The sequence below is a fragment of the Talpa occidentalis genome, unplaced genomic scaffold (genome assembly GCF_014898055.3).
Source record: "Talpa occidentalis isolate TD23 unplaced genomic scaffold, MPIMG_talOcc4v2.1 talOcc4.10, whole genome shotgun sequence".
Taxonomy (NCBI): domain Eukaryota; kingdom Metazoa; phylum Chordata; class Mammalia; order Eulipotyphla; family Talpidae; genus Talpa; species Talpa occidentalis.
The window spans coordinates 13,045,484-13,066,129 of record NW_023600993.1 but is presented as its reverse complement, the minus strand read 5'-3'; the positions used below and the strand labels follow the sequence as shown (position 1 = coordinate 13,066,129).

The window sequence follows — 20,646 nt, the reverse complement described above, 5'->3', positions numbered from 1 at the left end:
ACTAATTGTAAGACTTCTATCCAAAGTCCCAAGCCTTAGGAGCAGAAAAGAGATGATAGGAATAAAGAATTGGTGGAAGGGTTTTCAAATATCAGCTTTTTTCTTTTTCCTTATTAGTCTCTGGAGAATAAGGAAGAAATATAGAGATTTACTTCTAAATTTATATGAGTTGTGCTATCAATCTAAACACACAGAAATGGCTAGTCAATACTGATCTTAAAAATTCTTTTTCTCTATACTAAATGAAGATTTCATAAAGTTTCAACAAAATACCAACAAACCTTTGAAAAATTAATGATCTAAACAAAAATAACTCCAAGAATTGCTTGAATATGAAAAGTAGGTTATATTCCTTACCCAGTTCACCTTTAACAGAAAATGGGTGATAATTTTTAGTACTATTGACACCTAACCCACAAATCCAGAGAGAGCCCAAAATTCCTAAGCAGGAGAAAATTTTAAATATGCACACTTAGTTATACATTGTGAAACTCAGGACACTGAAGAAAAATAGATCTTAACCAGCAATTATTGATAGATTGACAGCAGATTCCTCAGTAGCAACAGAATCGACATAACAATATTTTGAGAAAAGACAAATAAATGTAAACTTACAATTATATATCCAGTAGAATTCTCTTGAAGCCAAAATAAAAGTATTTCAGATGCTAGGGAAAAATATCTGAGAATTTACCACATCACACTCTTCACTAGGGAAATTCTATAGAATTTATTTCAGGCACAAAGAAAATAATACAAAAGGAAGATCTGAAATATGCATGGAAATCATAAGCAAGACATTTTTACATATGTGGGTGCGTCTAAAAAACACTCTAATTTATATAGGAGGAGAACAGAATAGAACTAAAGCAGTGCATAATAACAGTTTATAAATTGGGAGGGAAGTATAGAGTGAAAACATCCTAAGGCATTTGAATTATTCTAGAAGGAAGCAAAGACATTAACTTTACACTTTAAGTCTACATGATAAACTGTATGACAATCATTAAAAAATATACATGGTGTATTCTCCAAATAAGTTGAGAGGAAAAAAAAATGGTGTACAAAAAAGACACCCACATCCACATGCACAATCCAAAAGAAGCTTCTTCCTTCATTTTTTGACACTTTAATTTCTTTGTTATCTGCCGTTCTTGTTCATGGTAAATAGTGTTGTGTAATTTTTCATTGTAAGTTTATTTTTAAAGGGTCCCTTTTTAATGAGAATTCCTTTTAGTCTTTTATGGCTGCATCTCTCAAGGGTGGTTTTACATTTGCTTCAACCAGGAATTCCATAAATAACTTACCTGAGATCTATTTGGAGAGGTAGGGGTTGGGAGAATCAAATACTAGGTTTTGAAATTCCAACAACACACAAATGCTATAAATTTAAATGCTGAACTGTGAAATGCAGGTCAAGGGATTCAAATTTTCATGAAATAATTTTTTCTTTTCTTCTGGAAATGGAAAAGGCTTCCTCCTCTGCTTGTCTACTGGGTGTTTCACATTTTCCCTGATCCACTGTTTTCCTCAGTATGATGTCTTTCTGGAACAATGACTTTTTGTAGTTGCTCAGTTTCAGCTCCCACCTTGAGTTACCGAAACCCTTGTCTTCTTCCTACCTTTATACTTTCAAGTCTCAAGTTACAATGACATTAGTACACCTAGAATGACCTATTGCCCTAGTTTGCGGGGGACCTGGGATTTTTCAATGCTAACACCAGGAAAATCCAGGGTAAACTAGTATGCCTAGTTACCTTATATGCCAGCCCTCATTACCCGGACCATAAAAAACACAGTTCAACAACTCACTGCATTATTAAAAATAGCATTTGTTTTATTATATAAAACATCTTAAAATATTCTTTTTTTTAAGATTTATTTTTTTTATACAAGAACTGGGTACAGGCCAGATGCGCGGGAGGGCGAGAGAATTCACCAGAGACAGAGTGGGGACCAGAACAGGCAGACAGACTGAAACACACTGCTGAGGGGAGCAGCGGGCGAGACAGGGGAGGTCTGCTGTGCCATGTGGGAATTCCCCTGGCCGGCCGGGATCGAACCCGCGCCGCAGAGGCTGCGGACAGCTTCACAGTGTGGCGCTCAACCGCCTGCGCCACCAGGGAGGCCCTTAAAATATTCTTATTATTTATTTTAGATATTATTTTATCCAGTAATCCTAGATGGTCGTAGTGCGTTTTCAGATAACAGAAGTCCTCCACTGGGCCTCCCTGGTGCCGCGAGGCGTTAAGACGCAAGCTACGAAGCCGGCCGCGGCCGCTGCAGCACGAGTTCGATTCCCGGCCAAGAGGTGACCCACATGGCGCAGGAGACCTCTCCTGACTCGCCCGCTGCTCCCCTCAGCAGTGTATTTCAGTCACTCCGCCTGTTCTGTTCCCTGCTCTGTCTCTAGCGAGTCCTCTCACGCCTCAAACCTCCGGCCTGTATCTCAGCTCTTGTATGCATAAATAAATCTTAAAAAATCCTCCATTTTGCCAGTTTACAAAGAAATATGGTAATGATTTTCATTAATACAATTGTCAAATTTGAGGGTAAAAGTTATAGTTAGCTCTGTAGGTACAGGGCTCTGGAGCGGTTCCCCAAATCGTGTGATTTCCATCACCAACTGTCCCTCAGCTCACCCTTGCTCTCTGTCGTATTTCTCTGGCCCTGAGAATGTTCTAGAATTCTCTAGGCAAGTCTGGCTGCTTCTCGTAAGAACTGAAAATAATCTCTCATTTTACAATTTGAACTATCCGAAGGACAAGGTGTTTGCTCACTCCTCTATCTATGGCACCTGGCAATTGTAGTCACTCGATAAACGGCTTTTGAAAAATGAGCGGCCTGAATGCCAAGCTGGCTGCCCTAGCCGCTGTTTTCCTAATCCAACCCCATCTACCTCAAACTTGACAGAAAGGTGTTCAAGTTTTGGGTCTTTTCGGTTTTTCCTTTCCTGTGCTACTTAGATATGTTTCTATTTTCCATTTCTGTGGGCATTTCCATCGTTTTGGGGGCGGCGATATTAACAGTCAATTTCGCCAAACACTGCGTTCAAGCCGCCATTTTAAAACTAGAGCCCACACATTACATTTTCCATTTTAACATGTACTCCAGGGTGCATACTTATATTACGTGTGCTTCAAAGGCAATTTCGGGATGACGTGTTATGCCCGAGGGTCTATCTGAGGGCGGAACCTCACTGGCTGCTCGATGCCGGCCCGCGCGCACCCCCTGCACACCCCCCCAGTCAGGGCGTGGTCGTTCCCCCCAAGCCCCCCCAACCCCCCCCTGCAGGGGGCGGGAGACGCTGTCACCCATTGGCTGAGGCAGCTACGACAAGCCCCAGCACCCTGCGCTGGAGCCCACTCTGGGAGCCCCGCGGGACACGCCTCAGTCCGCCTGCGCCCCTCAGCCTCGACAGCCACCTCCCAGGCCTCCTCGGCTCACTGCCCGCCTTGACTTTTCTTACTCACCTCACTTTTTTCACTGCGCCCCATCCGAGCCGGGCCTGGGCACCAGCAGCCCCCAGAGTGGTGCCACAAGCGCAGCCTCTGCTCCTCCTCGAGCCTCGTCAGGAACTGCTCGCTGCCGCCATCATGGTGAGTTGAGGAGAAGGCCTAAGGGACGCCAGCCGGGCCGGGGCGCTCCACGATGGCCGAAAAGCGGCTTTGAGGGGCCCGAGCGGGATGCGGGGGGCACCCTGGCTTTCCTTTTCTCAGGCATCCGCCCAGGAGGCCCCCGGCTGCGGCCTGCTGGGTGGGGGGCAGAGGCGGCGTCCAGGCGCGGCCTAGCAGGCCCGGCCGCTGACCGGGAAGGGCGGGAGGCCGGGTGGGGGAGGGGTGTGGCCTGAGGGCTCCGGCCGCGTGCGAGGCCCAAGGCCTTCGCACAGCCGCGCCTCCGCTGCGGCCCCCAACTCAGGGGAAGCCGGTGGGCGGGTGTTTTCTGCCCTTCCCCCCGCCATTTGGGGCGCGGGGACCCCACCCGGGGGGCGCTTTCCTCTGTGGAGAGGAGGCAGGGAGGTCGCCTCCGCGAGATGGCGTCGAGCCGTGGCCCCGAACGCCCCCGGCCCGGTCTTCCTGAGAAGCCTCGCTTCTGTCTGGGGGGCCCGAGTTTCCTCAGGAAGGGGTTCCCCTCGCTTTTGGGGTGGGGTGGGGTGTTCATGGGGTCTTCGGGACAGAAGCGGCTGGAAGGCGCGGGCAGGCGTGGGGGGGGGGGGGCGCCCCCGGGGCGGCCTCGGGGCCGCGCCTGGGCCTCGCAGGAGGTTGGCGTTGCTTTCGCGCGTCCCCTTGGGAGGCGTGGAGACGCGTTGAATCCCGTTTTCTCAGTTAGATAAACCAAGAACTTGAAATTAAATGTACGTGCAGAAGCTGAGGCGCTTTCTGGGGTGTTTGTGGGAGTTGTGAGAAATGCTCGGCCTTGGGCCGTGGCCCAGAGTCCTGGTCTGAACACTGAGGACCCGCCATTAAGCCCCCCGGGTCTCTGTGGCGCGTCGTGTGTTTATGATGTAATCGCCTGAGGCTCCATTTTAAGAGCGGGAGGAAATTTCTCTGAGGTCGCGGCAGTGGCACAGCGTTAGCCGCTGTCCAGAAATAACCTGTTTGTCATTGTTTGTGTCATGTCGTTATCCACGCGTGATAATAATTATGTGAAGATCCTTCTGAGTTACTGTAAATAATTACAATCATTTTTCCTCTCCATTTTCAGCGATAAAAAAAGAAATGCGAAAAGCTTTTTTTTTTTTTCCCTTATTCTTGGAGTAGCATATTTACTCATTTGAAAGTAATCAGTGTAAGAAAATAGAGTTCCGTTTTCATCCCAACACCTGTAACCATTGTTGTTTTGTTTCGTGCCCTTCCAGATTGCTTTTATGCGTGTATTTTATTTTACTGAAGTTGTACCCCGCTGTACTACTTTGCAACCTGTGTCCTTCCTTTAAAATATAGTGGGCGTTACTCCAAAGATAATGAAAGTAATTTTGAATACAGAATGTTAAAGTTTAAGATGGTGTCATTCACATCTTTTACCAAATTCCTTTATTGATAATTTTTCTATATTAAAGTAAATCTATGGTGAATGTCTTTGTGAACGTATTTGGCATGCCTGTTCTATTCATTTGTTGATCTAAACCACCATTAGGGGAATCACTGGATTATGTCCATTTTATAATTTAAAATTCTGATTTGTCATTCCGAGACACTCTTGATAAATCGTGTAGTAGTATATATTCCCACTGGTGGTCTGTGGGGTGGTGCTGTCTCCATATTATTTCTGATGAAAGTTATAACAACTTTTTTTAAGTTGCCAATCTAAAGCTAGAGAAGATTTCATTATATTGATGTACTTTTTTTTATCATTAGTGGAGCTGAAATTTATCATTGGTCACAAAACTCTTTAAATTCTCTTATAAGTTCTTACTCTACCTTTCTATATGTAAATGTATTTTTTAATGTTTATAAGAATTTACATTAATCCTGTCATTCAGCAGAAAAATTTATAGTGGTGATGAGATGCCTTTATTGCTAACTTCAGATATAACTAGTATTTCATACAATAAGCCAAGTAATAGTAGAAACTAAAATTGTTGTGTTTCTACTTTACTTTTTTAAATTAAAAATGATAAATTACAGTAACAGTTCATGAGAATGAACCATCCTTGCATTTCCAGTATAAACTGTACTTAAGATTGTATATTTATATGTGTATTGGTTTCCCCCACTATCCAAAAATAGAGTATTCCTGTTTGTATGATTCAATAGGTTAATTCTGCGATCTAGGAATGTTGAACGTATTTTCCATATAAATTAATGATAATAGTGTTCTTAGACCCCAGTATAACCCACTGAATCATACCAAGTAGGAATGTTCTACTTTTAAGATTTGGGGGAAACCTGTGCTGCTAGAATTGTGTATCCAGGAAATGGGGAGTGTTTCTGTGTGTTTTTTTAAGATGGTGTTAATTTTGTGAAATGTATTGAGAAATATTCTTGTGAATTTTTTAAAAAGTGATTGAATTTTTCACTTCTACTCCCTCTTCTCCCCTTATTTGTTTCTTGGTCTTTACCCCCATGCCAACAAATTATCCCTTTTTGTAGTTTAAAGTAACTTCCAATGAAAATGAGTCAGAAATTGCATATTCCTTCTCTACCTGAGGTTAATTAAATTTTGCATTCATCTAGAAAGGCATTCCCAAATTTATTCCCATAGAACATATTAAAACCTGTGGTCATAGCCTTTTTTTCAATGTATATTTTGCTCTCTTGCCTATTTTCTTGCTTAGCTTTACCAGGTTTGTTTTGGATCTTCCTCTTTCATCCTGCAACCCATTCTTAGACTTACATCAAAGTTATCTAACTTTTATTTCCAATTTTCTTCATTTTAAATTTACTGTTTTTTTTTCAGTTCCTCCTCTGAGTATGACTGATGACTACAAATGATAGGCTTTCTTCCTGGTCAACATATGTAGATCTCATTTTGCTTCATATAGACCTGGGAACTGAATGAAATAGTATTGTCAGATAGTGTGGTATCTGAGGAGCTTTAGGAACTTTTGTTTTCTGCTTTTAGTTATTTTTGTCATTTGGTTATCCCAAATATTAACAGGGACTGTATTACTGTAAATAGTAGTGGTGAGAATTACATATATGATGGCTTCCAAGTTTACTCTTATGTAATATCCATAAGTTACTTATTTGAAAGCCCACCAACTATTACATTTAATGCAGTGTGTTTTCTTGATTCTACTGATAATTAAAGTTAATACTTTGAAACACCAAATTTGCTTTAGCCTAAGCATTCACTTGTAAAGTTTTTTTTAACCATAGTTTAAAAGTGACCAAGGATTGTCTGTTTGTTGTGAATGTTGTATATATTAAATATATTTATGCACATAGTAGGGAGTCTTAGAATCTCTGCACTCTTAAAATGGACTTTTGTTTACTTTGTTAGCTTTGAGTGCCACCTGCTGGCTGAGTACTAGGACATGATGGTGCCTTCCTTTTTAAGACATGACACCAGTAAGGTGATTTGATGAATTTGACGTTTAATATTCCAGTAAAGCAGATAGCCAATTTGTAAACACTCCAAAAAACTTCCTGTAATAACTTTCTTTTCTCTTTCCAAAATCACTGTTTATCTCAAATATCAAATTTACTTTGTGTATAGAAAATGAGAGTTGAGGTTTTTCTCATCAGTTCTAATAACACTGCCTGAGGGTTTGTCAACCCACCACTATTCAAATTTGGGGCCTGGTGGGTTTTTTACTGGTGGGTGTGGTGTCCTTTGCTTTATAGGATGTTTACTGTATCCTGGCTACTGCCTATCAGATGCCAGGAGCATAACCAAAAACGTCTCTGATCTACAAAATCTGCCCTGGTTGAAAATCAGTCTATCATAATAGCCTCTATTTATTCTGGCCTGATATTACACAGTTAATTAAAAAACATCCATTAGGATTCACAAACATATTACTGTAAATCTATAAACATAATTTATCAAATAAAAGTATATTCAAGTTCATCCATAGGAAATTAAAAAAGAAAAAAATCTATAAGAATTTCAGAACCACTATTTTATTTGTTTTGGATTTTTGGATGAACTAATTAAAAGGATTGGTAAATTGTAGTGATTGGAAGTCCAGTGAAGAGTTCACAAGCTCAAGATATGTGGCTTATGTAATATATTTTAGGGGAAAAAATTGAAATTATAAAATGTCCTTCAGTATTTTTGCTGTCTTTCACTTCAATTACTCTACCATAGTTAAAAGAATTACTAAGTTTTCAAATAGATAAAATAACAAATATAAGCACAAATTAACAAAGAATAACCAAAATGCTCAAATTTGGTGATTTAAGATTTTTAAATTTCATTTCTAATTAGTATAGCAGTTTCTAAAATCTACATTTTTTTAGTAACTTCTCACATCTAAGGAGATAGTAGTTATGCCTACTTTCTTTTTATTATTAATTTCTATAAAATGGCTGTGCTTACCTTTTTAAAAATACGTATCAGTTGGTTTCTTTGGTCTTTGTTTTCCTCCAAAGCAGAGGTGCCATAGTTCGTCTCACAGCCCTTGCAGCCTTTTCCATTTAGCTCTTATCAGTGACACTTCATAAATGAATTTTAAATGAGTACACTTTTAAAGTTACAATTCAAATTAGTTGGTAATAAGTTATCTATAAAATAAGTAAGTAAATAATAAAACCAGACAAGGAAACTTTTTAAAAACCTATTGAAAATAAATTCAAATAACGGGACACTAATTTATATCAGCATACCACTTTATACTTTACAAAACAAATTCACAGATATTATTTCATTCTCAAAGCAGTTTTCCCAGAGGTACACAGCTGGCATGTACGTGGCTTTTATCCTTATTAAGGGACATGAACTTAGATCTCCTGATTATTTTGTTTCAGTATGCTATGCTGCGTTTCCAACTCACATACTACCTGTAGATTCTGCTTCAGAAAAATTTATGTTAAACTTAGTCTACTGTGGGAAGACTACAGACAATTCTGACTAGCATCCAGAAAAATGAGTTTCATGTGTGGGTTTCTTTATCTGAAAATGAAGATGGTAGTGTTTATATTTATGAGCCCACTGTGAAAATTAGAATTATCAGTGGGACTGATTTGGCTTTATTCAGGGAGAAAAATGTTATTCCAGAAGATGTTTTGAACACCCTAGGATTAGGAAAATGATTATAACACCACCCCCACTTTTTTTGTGTGTAAGCTGTGCTAACAGGGGCAATGGTTGCATGATCCAGTTCCAGAGTACAGCAGGCATACTAACACAGGCAGTATTATAATTCTGAAAATCTGTGTTAATTTTGATGAATAGAAAGACAAAACAAATTGGTTTAAAATGATGGTATTTGGTTTTGATGCAACTTTTTTGGGTAAGGTTTATCTTATTTAAACATTTATCTTGTTATTTATTAATATACTTGGTAAATGAAAACTGGCTATACAAAGAATGATTTTTTAATAACTTCAGTTTTTACAAATCTGAACTTTAAAGATATTTTTTAGTACCTCATATAGTATTTTTCACAAATTATAAAGTCAGGATTCTATCATAGTAGTGTATAAGAGACAGTGAACAGCGCTGGCTTAAGGAAGTACTGTATACACTTCTGTTGAAATTTTATGCTGACCTACTCCGATTACTTTAAATCCTGAGCTTGACCTAAGTTGTACTGATAACTAATTTACCATGAAAGTAATTTATATGAAAATATTTTCTATTTTACATACTGAAATTATATTTCATAGATTTTTTTTTTAACCTGTGTTTTTAATGATGATACTGCTTTCCAAATTACAGTCTGCTGTAAATCCTGAGACCCCAAACTCAACTATCTCCAGAGAGGCCAGCACTCAGTCCTCCTCTGCTACAACCAGCCAAGGCTATGTTTTACCAGAAGGCAAAATCATGCCAAATACCGTTTTTGTTGGTGGAATTGATGTAAGGGTATGGTATTCTTATTTCATTCCTATTTTAAAATATGTTATGAATAATGGGATTTTAACCTTGTACATCATGCATATTTGGAATTGGTTTTGTTTTTAACCTATAAGGACTAAAAATATCTTATGACAGAGAGCTACAGTAGTTTGGGAATACTGAATACTTGGGTAAGATTACTGCCTTACCAAGTCGTCTTTATAGTTGAATTGAAAATTTTGGATGCTGAATTTTTACTCTTGACATCAAATTCTTTCCCATAGATGGATGAAACTGAAATTAGAAGCTTCTTTGCAAGATATGGTTCAGTGAAAGAAGTGAAGATAATCACGGATCGAACTGGTGTGTCCAAAGGGTAAGTCAAACACAATATAATTTATCAGAAATACCTGAAATACAGCATCTGTAGAATATTGTAGAGGAGAAATCCAAAACTGGTATTCTTAACTTGTGTAAATGAAATTTGATGCTTACTTTCATGTAGAGGACAAGTTTGCTGCCAACTCTTACTTAATCACTTTTCTAGTGTTTATGTCTAAATATTTCCCATCTTCATTTATTTCAAATACGTAAATTAGTTTTATCACAGAATTGGGTTTTTTCATACATGTCATATAGTCTCCTAAATTTTAATCATCTTGCCATCGATAAAGTTTGTAGATAGGAATTTTCTGTTATTGAATGATACGGACTTAATTTTAGCACTTTCCAACATAGATAAGGATAAAAAAGCAGTGTTTATTGAGCTTCTATCACATCTGATAAGCATTTACCGCAGTGTATTTTTCATCCTTTGTCATCACTTCTGTCAATTATCTCGTAGAATATTGGAATTATAAACCATGTACTGCTATTGTATAACAGTAGTGATTTTATTCTTCATTTGTTTGCCTTTCTAGCTATGGATTTGTTTCATTTTATAATGACGTGGATGTGCAGAAGATAGTAGAAGTAAGTAATCTTATGAAGAACATCTATTTGACTTATGGATACAATAGTTTAGTATTGTTGAATCCACTATATACCCCACCTTGTATAAAGTATAGTTAGTGTATTCTAAATATAATCTAAGTAATTGTACAAAACTTGCTATATATAACTTGTTTATATTTGGGCATCTAACTTCATAAACTAGAGCTAGAAAAGGTTCAACACAGTGTACAGTCTTTGATCAAATTCTACAACATGTGTAGATAGTTGATTAGAGTAGTAAGAAAAAGTAAAGTAGCTTATGCCGATGATTTTTGATTGGGGTTTTTACCAAATCTTGGAAGCAAAGACTTGGAGATTGATTCTAGTTTGTCACTGTTTCACTTTCAGTCACAGATAAATTTCCATGGTAAAAAGCTGAAACTGGGCCCTGCAATCAGGAAGCAAAATTTATGTAAGTAAAGAAATAAATTGTTTTTGATGATATATGTGTCATTTTCCAGAGAACTAAAAATAGGATTTGTTTTCTTTAAAAGGTGCTTATCATGTGCAGCCGCGTCCTCTGGTGTTTAATCCTCCTCCTCCACCACAGTTTCAGAGTGTCTGGAATAATCCAAACACTGAAACTTACCTGCAGCCTCCAACTGTGGTGAATCCTATAACTCAATATGTCCAGGTAAAAACTTTTTGTTCTTACAGTATTGGAAAGCTTATAGGTGGGGAACAACTTAATAACTGTAAATCAGTTCTTAATCTTACCCTCTGTGGATTATATTTACAGTTTCTATGAGTGATAAAACTCCCTGTTTGAATACTTTGAGTAATGGAAAGGTATTACTTTGGTTAGAAACCTGTCACTCTAGTGTTATTCCTTATTCTAAGCTAAAATCTCCTTCTATATAGTTTGTAAGTTTTTATAGTATCCACATAGGACATAACCTATTTCTTTTTTCCCGCATCTGGCAACTCCTAAAATATTTGACGGCAGCTTTCCTTGTGTTTCTGCTTGGTTTACTCTTCTCTAGGTTAATAATTCTTCCAGCTATTCTTTATTTGCAACAAATTCCATACACCTGTTCATATGGATTATTGACTTCCAGATATATTTAGTTCTAGAATGGATCAGTTGCTAATGACTTAACTATAGTTGCAAACTCTCTAAGTTTCTGGCAATAATTTGGTCTTGATGACTTTAATATCTGAAGAAGTATTTGGCAAACTTCTGTTGATAACATTAGTTTTTGTTTCTCATTTTATTTACTTCAGTTTAAAAGGTATTTTACTTGTCGGAAAAGAAAGAAAATCATGGTGAAATATTTCTGCATTCTCTCTCATTTGTTCATATTTTTTATCTACCTGACGTGCTCTGTGTGTGTGTTTAAATCTTTCTTGCTCTAAACATAGCTAGAAGAAAAGCCCTTGTTCCTAACATTTACTGTGAGCTATTACCTATTCTGGATATATTCATATATGCTGCTACCTCGATGTTTTTAATCAGAAAATATTTAAGTGATGTAATACATTGTATTGTTTCTTTTGCAGTTTTGGATTATATACTACCCTTAATTTTAAGAAGTAAACTAAAAAGCCATAAAGTATGTAGAGGACTATACATTGACTACATATTTTCTCTTGATATTGTCAAAGGAATCTAGAACTGTCTAAAAGTATTTTTACAAAAAAATAGCAGAAGCTAATGGAAATCTGTCTTTAACAGAACCTTATTACCAGCATAAGAGAGAACTTCTAGGTGGGAATATATATATAAACAAGATCACCTTAGATTAGCAAAATCAGCCACTTGCTATATATCTTTTCTTCCCCAGCCACAGGCTAACATTTGACAGAATTTTTTTTTTCATGAAGTGAGTCACCCCATTAAAATTCTGCGTTGTATTTAAAAAAAAAATAAGGTTTCTTAATTTTCATATTTTTATATTGGGAATAATATTCTTTTTAATTAAAAAATTACTTTGTTAATTCATCCTTTCTGTACGCTTTATTTTCAGGCATATCCTCCTTATCCAAGCTCACCAGTTCAAGTTATCACTGGCTATCAACTGCCTATTTATAATTATCAGGTAATTTAAGAGGGAGCAAAAGGCTTGATTTTGGAATATTACTGAGGCATTTACTTCTATAAATTTTTCCAGTAGTTTGTCATTTAAACTTGTTAAGCTAACATTAAAGAAAAAAACTAAAATTAGTCTAGAATTAGAACTTCTGTATTATTTAGAAATAAGGGAATGCTTTGACAAGAAAGCACTTAGAACTTTTCTCTTGTACCATCTTAAAAATTGTGGTGTTCCCTTTCGCATAACTTACATACTGTTCTAGGAGGGTAGGTTGCAACGAAATGATTCCTCAATTCTTAGAGCACTGAATTACAGTTATATTTGGTGCTATTTTAGGTGGCTACTACAAGAGAGGATAAGAGTCCTACTATCTGAATTTCTGAATTCTCTGAATTTCTGCCCATTAGATATGACTATGACTTATGACCGTTTCTATGGTAATAAATTAAAAGAAGGTACTATGTTTGAGTTTTCCAGAAAACAGAAAAGGTGGGGTTTATATATGAGAGTACTCATAAAATTTCCACTCTGGTTATTATTAGACAAGTTCAAGGAGCCAGCATGACAGCTACCTCAGCATTGTCTATTTTATATTTTGTGAAAATGTGTAGTAATATTTATATATAATTTTTTTTTTTTTCATTTGAAGATGCCACCACAGTGGCCTGCTGGGGAACAAAGGAGTTATGTTATACCTCCGGTAAGGTGATGTAGCCACCTGTAGTTCCTGTTCTTTATTTAAAAGTATATTCTGGTTTAACTATTATATATTTCTTTGCCACATCATGTAAGAATTATTTTTAAATGCCCTTTTTAGATTATGGGTTATGTTTTATTAATTTCTCATCAACCCAATTATATATTCCGATGGGAGAAGCTGCTTTTCATTTCTCAGCTTTCTGTGTTCTTAAGCAGTGCCTGTTCTGTGTAAAAATGCTCAGTTACTTGTTCATAAAATCTATACTCTAAGAAAGATAGTATGAATACAGATGCTAATTCTAATTCTATGGATTTAGAACTAATATTGACACTGCCTCTAGTTTTCTACCCATAAAAATTCTGTGGAAGAGAAACAAGGAAATGTTTTACTAATCAGCTCACCATTTTTAAGAATGCATTTCTTAGACGTATATTTAATGTAAATCTCTTTAAAATTATACTTTTATTATTTTAAATGTAGGCTTATACAGCTGTTAACTACCACTGTAATGAAGTTGATGCAGGAGCTGAAGTTTTGCCAAATGAATGCTCAGTTCATGAAGCTACTCCATCCTCTGGAAATGGCCCACAAAAGGCAAACATCTAATTTTTTAAATATTTATAGTTTTATTTTAATTTTGGCCCTTGAGGAGCAAGTGTTTTTGTCCAAATTTAAATACAGAGGCTGAGTAATTGACTAATAATTCACCAGTTGATAAAAAGGCTAAGAAAATTTCACGTACCTCCAAACTGTCAGTGTATACATACATTTTATGAGTCAGTCCATTCCTTTTCTATTTTCATTGCTTTTTGTTGTAATCATGCTTTAATAAATAATTGTGTTAACATGATCTGACAGAATGAAATGGGCAGGTTTCCTCAAAAAAAAAAAAAACTCTTTAAAGAGGGATTAATATGCTTACATTTTCTTGTCTTTTACCAATTTAAACATTTGCTTAGCTAAATAGCAATACGCAATGAATTATGTATAATGTACTCCTCATAACATTATATGTTAACAACTCTGAAAGTAGAGAGTCAGTAGGAATAATTGAAATTCTGATAGAAGAAGAATTGTTTCTTTTTTACTGTTAGAGCAGATTCCTATAATTGCAGTATTCTCACTCTTGAATACTCATGTTTTCTTGAATAGAGAGGATCATGGAAGTATTTGATTTGCTGGGAATGTACACACCAGTGAGGGATTCCTACTGCAGTGTGTGAACTTCATCAGTGTGTTTCTCAGTAGAGAAAAATGTTGAGATTTAATGAACTTCAGTATAAAAAAAAATCTCTGATTTATACATGATTTAAAACTTGAAAGAATTTTAAATAGCTTATAATATAATTATATTATCAGGTCTCATCCTGTATATTTTTTCCTAACAGGACAAATTAAAGGGCCTTCAGGGACTATCTTAAAGAGTTTTAATAAATTCAACTTTTTAAATTAGTGTTCTGTCATGAAAGTTCTAGAAAGATTCATAATTTGACAGAAAATTTACATACTAAATGAATTACATAAAAAATTTTTAGAAATCATGTTTATTTGTTAAACTTTCAAAAAAATGGTTTGTTAATAGTGAGTAAAATGAAGAATAGTGTTTCGGTTACTGAAAACTCTTGTGTTTCAGAAATCTGTGGACCGAAGCATTCAGACAGTGGTATCTTGTCTGTTTAATCCAGAGAACAGACTGAGGAACTCCCTTGTTAATCAAGATGACTACTTCAAGGTATGAAAGGAATAGAATGCAGGATAAAAAGCCTATTTCTGAGCTTTAAATAAGTGTCTTTTTTTCGTGGTACATATATTTTGAGATGACATAGAACGTTTAATTCAATTCTTAGCATTTGACTGCAATCCAGTAATGTGAATGAGTTTTACCTGGCAGTATATTTTATGCTGTTTATATATTGATACAGTGTAGCTTGTTCTGAGATAAGAAATCTTTAGCAGACGCTTATAATTGAAAGTTTTCGTGAAAAAAGAGAGTTGGGAGAGAATATTGGTTTTACTAAATAGAGACAGGGCAAACCAGATACAGAAAGCAGAATGTAAGAGTACTAGGATATTGGACTGAAGAGAAGAAATTGATCACTCATGACATGCTGGTGCAGTGTCGTAGGAGAAGAGGCAATGTGAAGCAGTTAAAAGAGCTGACTAGAAAGAATTGAAAGTTGATTCAGAGTTGGTAAAGTGGAAGACAGTGTAAGTATTTAAATTGAAGAAAGTTCTGGTGTCTGCTCTGGTTCTGTTGCCTTGAACAAATTACTTAAATCTTCTTGAAACCCCGGTTTTTACAACTCTAAAATGAGAAGTAGAATCAAAGGTCTCTAAGATCCCTTCAGTTCTGAGTCTGTGAAGATGGGAAGGAACTAACAGGTCACTCCACTAGATGAAGGGTGGGGGTGGGTTTGTTGAAATATAATTTATATGCCATTCAATTCACTCATTTAATGTATAGTTTAATAGTTTTCAGTATCTTTATAGAGTTGTAGAATTGCCCACAATTTTATAATACTTTAATCATCCCTAAAGTAAACCCTCTAGCCATTAACACTCACTCCCAATTTCCCCCACCTCCTCTAGCCCTAGGTAAAACCACTTTATCTACTTGATTTAAGAATTTTCCTACTCTGAATATACCATATCAATAGAATGATATATGTGACCTTTTGTGACTGGTTTCTTTCACTTACATGATTTTTCAGGCTGTATCAGTGTTAGAATATTTTTTAGTATTTCATTTTTATTTATTGCTTTTTTAAAATTCATTCATCACTTAATACTGACATTGGGTTGTTCCCACTTTTTGACTATTATAAATAATGCTATGTACAAGTTACTGTGTGGCCATTTTTATTTTTACTGAGTATATATCTAGGAATGGAGTGGCTGAGTCACATGGTGACTATGTTTGACCCTTTGCAGAACTGCCAGAACTTTTCCATAATTTTTGTACTATTTTCCAGTAAAAGGGAAGTTTTTAGCAGTTGCTTTGTGTCTTAAAATGGAGAGAGACACTATGAACAGACATAGGATGAAACTTAATGCCTTTTTACAGTAACCATGTATTGTAGTATAGATAAGTAGAGCCATAGGCAGATTAAGTTCCTGTCTTTTTTTTTAACGGGCAGTATATGTACTCATTTCAAGTTGACATTTATTCACCTGTTGCTTCATTCCCTTAGACAGTAGAGTTTAAAAGGAAAGAATTGGGACTGTATACATTTCTGAAGGTTAAATAGGTAATGCTTAAAAAAATTTGTTCGCAAAGCACAATAGTTTTTAAATTACCTGTTATTAGATGAGTCTTCCTTTGAGCCTCTCAGTTTTCTGCTGCTCCAGACTAGGCGTCAGAATTGGGTAGTCTGCAATTGTCTGCCTTATAGACCTATTTTGATTAGCTAAATGTTACTGTTCTTCTAATTGAATATGAATGCTTCAAGGGAGTAGGCACTGTTGTCATGGGAAATGTTACTCTTTGTTATCTTAATTCCAGTCCCTTCTGGGTCTTTCATTTCCTGTCTGACCTCTGAAAATACTTGAGTTTGTGACTACTTTTCTGGGTCTAAAGCAAGTAGGATATTTCTCTTTTGATAGAGCCCATAATTTCCAGCAGTCATCCTTCATATGACAGTTGAATTTAATCCCTAGGAAAAGGCACATTTTAACTATGTAGAGAAGAAAATACTATTGTGTTTTTACTAATTTTTTCAACTCTGTACCTCTATTCCTTGTTTCCTTCTATCTGCACATCTGCAGGTAACAAACGGAAAGGGAAATTGGCATATATTTAATATTTTTTTCTTTTAATCCCTAAAGAATGACATCTCCATCACAGATAAAGATATGCCTTTAGTATCTCAAAATTTAATATCTTTTGGGCCTCCCCTGGTGGCGCAGTGGTTGAGCGCTGGGCTGCGAAGCTGCCCACAGTCTCTGCAGCGCCGGTTCGATCCCTGGCTGCCAGCGAGGGTCCCACATGGCGCACAGACCTCTCCTGCTGCGCCCGCTGCTTCCCCTCAGCAGTGTACTTCGTCAGTCTGGCTGTTCTGTTCCCCACTCTGGCTCTGGTGAATTCTCTCACCCTCCTGTGCTTCTGACTGTACCCAGTGCTTGTATAAATAAATAAATAAATCTTTAAAAAAAAATTAATGTCTTTAACAGCACCAGAGTGCTGTTCTGAAGCTGTGATTTCTACCAGATGCCACTAAAGTAAAAACAGTGTTTTTAAAAATTACATACATTTTCCACAAGCTGTCTCTGGTACATCCTTGCCAAATCATTAATTAAAAATCTACATAAAATGATAACAATTCTAAGGCCTCTTTTGTAAGTTTTGCTGAGATTTCTTTTTTAACTTAAATTGTTGATGATTAAAACTAGTCATTGATATATTTGATTCCAAATTCATCTCTTCTCATAATTTATATTTTCTAATTATTTTGCAACGCATAGGTCATAGTGGTAATAGGAAAATTACAACGAAGTATAAAAGAACTGTTTTTTTCCTTTTCTAGGATAAAAGAGTGCATCACTTTAGAAGAAGTCGTGCAGTGCTTAAATCTGTTTGATCCTCTCTGCTAACTTGTTAGTCTCATGGTTGTTGCTGGTTTTGAATATTAAGAGGCTGAAAGTTTTTGACTATTATAGAAATTTAATTCTAAATTTTGATAAATCAGACTTTCTTTACAAGTTCTATTAGATTGTGTAGTTATACTTTGCATTAAAACTGTTCTTCATTAGAGGTTTATTTAGGATATTGGTTCTGTGTTGAATATAGAGTTGACAGTAAAAAATAATTGAGATTGAAAGAAGTAACTTTAACATTTTCCTGTAAGAATGTTTTAATTGAAATTGACACTTTCAAGAGTTTAATAGCCAAATGTTAATTTCCAAAAAATAGTTTTAGAAAACATACTATTTTGAAAGGTCAGAATTTTGCTAGTTTGAATATACAAGAATTTCACTTCTCCAACATGTACCTGTGAACAGTACACTATTTACAGTACGCTTAACACTTATGACTTGTCTAGAAATTTACCACAAAAACAGAGTTTTTAAAACTGCATTTTTAATCAGTGGAACTCAATATATGCTTTATTGAAGTCGTCCTTGTATAAACCCAGTAAAACAGATTCCAAACAAGCAGTCCAATCAGTGGGTCTTAACGTTTATTCAAAATATTTTATATTTTATCTAGAATCCACACATAGCTATTCTATTTTATTTGGATGGTAATTAGGATAACTAAATTTCTGGGCCTAATTATTTTTAAGAATCCAAGACAAACTAAACCTTACTAGGTACATAAACTTCTCAGTGAGCTATTCTCCTTTTTTTTTTTTTTCCTATTTTTTTTCCTTAAAATGCTAAACTTGATGGCTGTATCTTAAATTGTGCAAAATATTGATATAAAACAATGCTGAAACTTTTTTATGTCACTTAAAGGTTAATCAGAGTATCTGAAAGGAATTGTTTTTATAAAAACATTAAAATACTAGTTATGTTATAGAGCAAATAGGGTTTTTTGTTTTGTTTTGTTTTTTGTCATAGCCTGTATTCTCTTTTTAAAAGAAAAATACATTCAGGAGAGCTTTGGAATTTCTAAATGTCAAAAATGTTTCATTGTCATACCCCAAAAATATACTTAAGAGTCAGAGTTAACAATTCATTTTCAGATTAGCTAGACTTCTCCTTCGCGACTGTAATTGCACATGGTGACAGACTAGAGCACCAGAGCCTCTTTGCTGTACCCATAGTTTTTACATACTACTATTATACTACTGCTATAAGTAGTAGTATATAAGTCGTTGGAGGGCTAGGCCTTGGGAAGGAGCAGTGAGTAGGTAGTTCCTTTCTAAGGGAAACACTTGTATTGGCATCATTTGACCTGCCATGGACGTGAGTATAACATGGCTTTTTGACCATTCTTTCTTGGCCCCTCTGCAAAAACATGGAAACTCCATTTATCTCTAACCTAATGCAGTTACCTTGGGCATATTCATTAGTGCCCATTTTGTTTTCTAATACCCAGTGATTTTCATTCTGAACCTGAAAGTATTTGTCTTTTAACTTAAGCATGCCCAGGGAAGAGGACTTTCTTACATCTCAGAATTTCAGTGCCCTGAAATTTATCCTTTGAAAATTTCTCTGTACTTTGTGTGTGTGTGCGCTATAACATTCTTTGATGTATCATTTTGTGATTAAATCTCCAGGTTACTATAAATGATACCTAAATTCTAAAGATCTAACTGTAATTATCCCAGTATGACCTTAAGAAAACTAAGGAAATAAACTTTTTGTTACTTTGTTGGACTGAAGTATTTTAAAAGTAAGGTAGAAGAGACAAAATCCTGAGCCTTTCGAAATGGAAAATTAATTTTAAATTTAGAAGTATGTTCCTTTTACCTGTTGCTGATACTGTCTTTGCATAAATGAATAAATAGAAATAAAGAAACTTTTTTCACCAAAAGTTTTTGACCTGCTTATTCATGTCATACATTGAAATGGCGGGAGGGAAGTTGGGCGGGTAGGGTAGTATGTGTAAAGTGTAAGTATTCCGTTTATTAATTGGTGTTACTAGCTTATAACATCAAATTTTGGTACATTGTATTTTTTATGCTTTCTCATGAAATTAAGAGAGAGGTTTTCGTGAGAAAATAGTCTTTTATGTTAAGTTGGCATGGTTAGCAGTAGCTTCCAGTGTGGAATCAACAGGGCAGTGCATGGAAGAAATGCTGGAGGATTGTACATGACTGAGGTCTCTGGGAGATCCCTCTCTTTTGGGATACTTGTGTATGGCACACTTGGGGCCTAATCTCTGGAACCATTTTACCTTGGACTTGGACTGTTGTTAATACAATTTAGTTCTTCATACTGCGTTTATTTCCTATGGGGATAGAGCCAAAAACTACTACAGCCTCTGAGGTCTAGCTCCAATACATCCAATTCTTTGTGAGTTAAGGCTGCCAGAGTGGACATTCCTGTGCTACATTTCATAACTGACTTAGTAGTAGAAAACTGATTATGGTATCAAAATTCTGTAAGATGAGTGCTTTGCGAATCACCAAAGATTAAATCTTGATGTTTAAAGTATAATTGCTGAAGATTAGTAATACTTAAATGTATATGTGCACACACATGCATACATTCTATTACCCATAATTTTTTATTAGCCTTGACCAAGATAGGTAAATATTTAATGTTTTGAAACTCTTCCCCAAAACTAGACTATATCTGTCTTCAAACAGTTGCTTTAGGGCCTCCCCTGGTGGCGCAGGCGGTTGAGCTCAATGCTGTGAAGCTGCCCACTGCTCCCCTCAGCAGTGTATTTCATTAGTCTGCCTGTTCTGTTTCCCACTCTGTCTCTGGTGAATCCTCTCACCCTCCCACGCATCTGGCCTGTACCCTGCTTCTTGTATAAATAAATATTTTTTTAAAAATTGCTTTAAACCTATTTAATATGTT

General features: G+C 36.2%; 1 protein-coding gene and 1 long non-coding RNA gene across 3 annotated transcripts in view; one reads left to right on the top strand and one right to left on the bottom strand.

The window, feature by feature from the left end:
- LOC129145105 (uncharacterized) overlaps window positions 1–3,688 on the bottom strand; it is a 130,767-nt gene extending 127,079 nt beyond the window's left edge. The window contains exon 1 of the long non-coding RNA XR_008550174.1: window positions 3,474–3,688. This is a non-coding gene — a long non-coding RNA (uncharacterized LOC129145105). The remainder of the gene's footprint in view (window positions 1–3,473) is intronic.
- On the top strand, window positions 3,337–18,611 carry DAZL (deleted in azoospermia like). 2 transcript variants are annotated; one of them, XM_037524786.2, is made up of 11 exons: window positions 3,337–3,599; window positions 9,328–9,474; window positions 9,732–9,823; window positions 10,368–10,419; window positions 10,789–10,852; window positions 10,935–11,074; window positions 12,408–12,479; window positions 13,123–13,173; window positions 13,654–13,767; window positions 14,807–14,905; window positions 17,697–18,611. In XM_037524786.2, the coding sequence occupies exons 1-11, from the start codon at window positions 3,597–3,599 to the stop codon at window positions 17,748–17,750; spliced, it is 888 nt and encodes a 295-aa protein (XP_037380683.1). In that variant the 5' UTR covers window positions 3,337–3,596; the 3' UTR covers window positions 17,751–18,611. The 2 variants fall into 2 exon arrangements, with proteins under 2 accessions (XP_037380683.1, XP_037380690.1); XM_037524793.2 differs by lacking the exon at window positions 3,337–3,599 and adding an exon at window positions 4,528–4,667.
- The last annotated feature ends 2,035 nt before the right edge of the window (window positions 18,612–20,646 follow it).

Excerpts from the sequence above, each read along its gene's own strand:
- DAZL (XM_037524786.2), top strand. Across the intron at positions 9,475-9,731 it reads TTGGTGGAATTGATGTAAGG|ATGGATGAAACTGAAATTAG; the intron begins GTATGGTATTCT and ends TCTTTCCCATAG. Across the intron at positions 10,420-10,788 it reads ATGTGCAGAAGATAGTAGAA|TCACAGATAAATTTCCATGG; the intron begins GTAAGTAATCTT and ends TTTCACTTTCAG.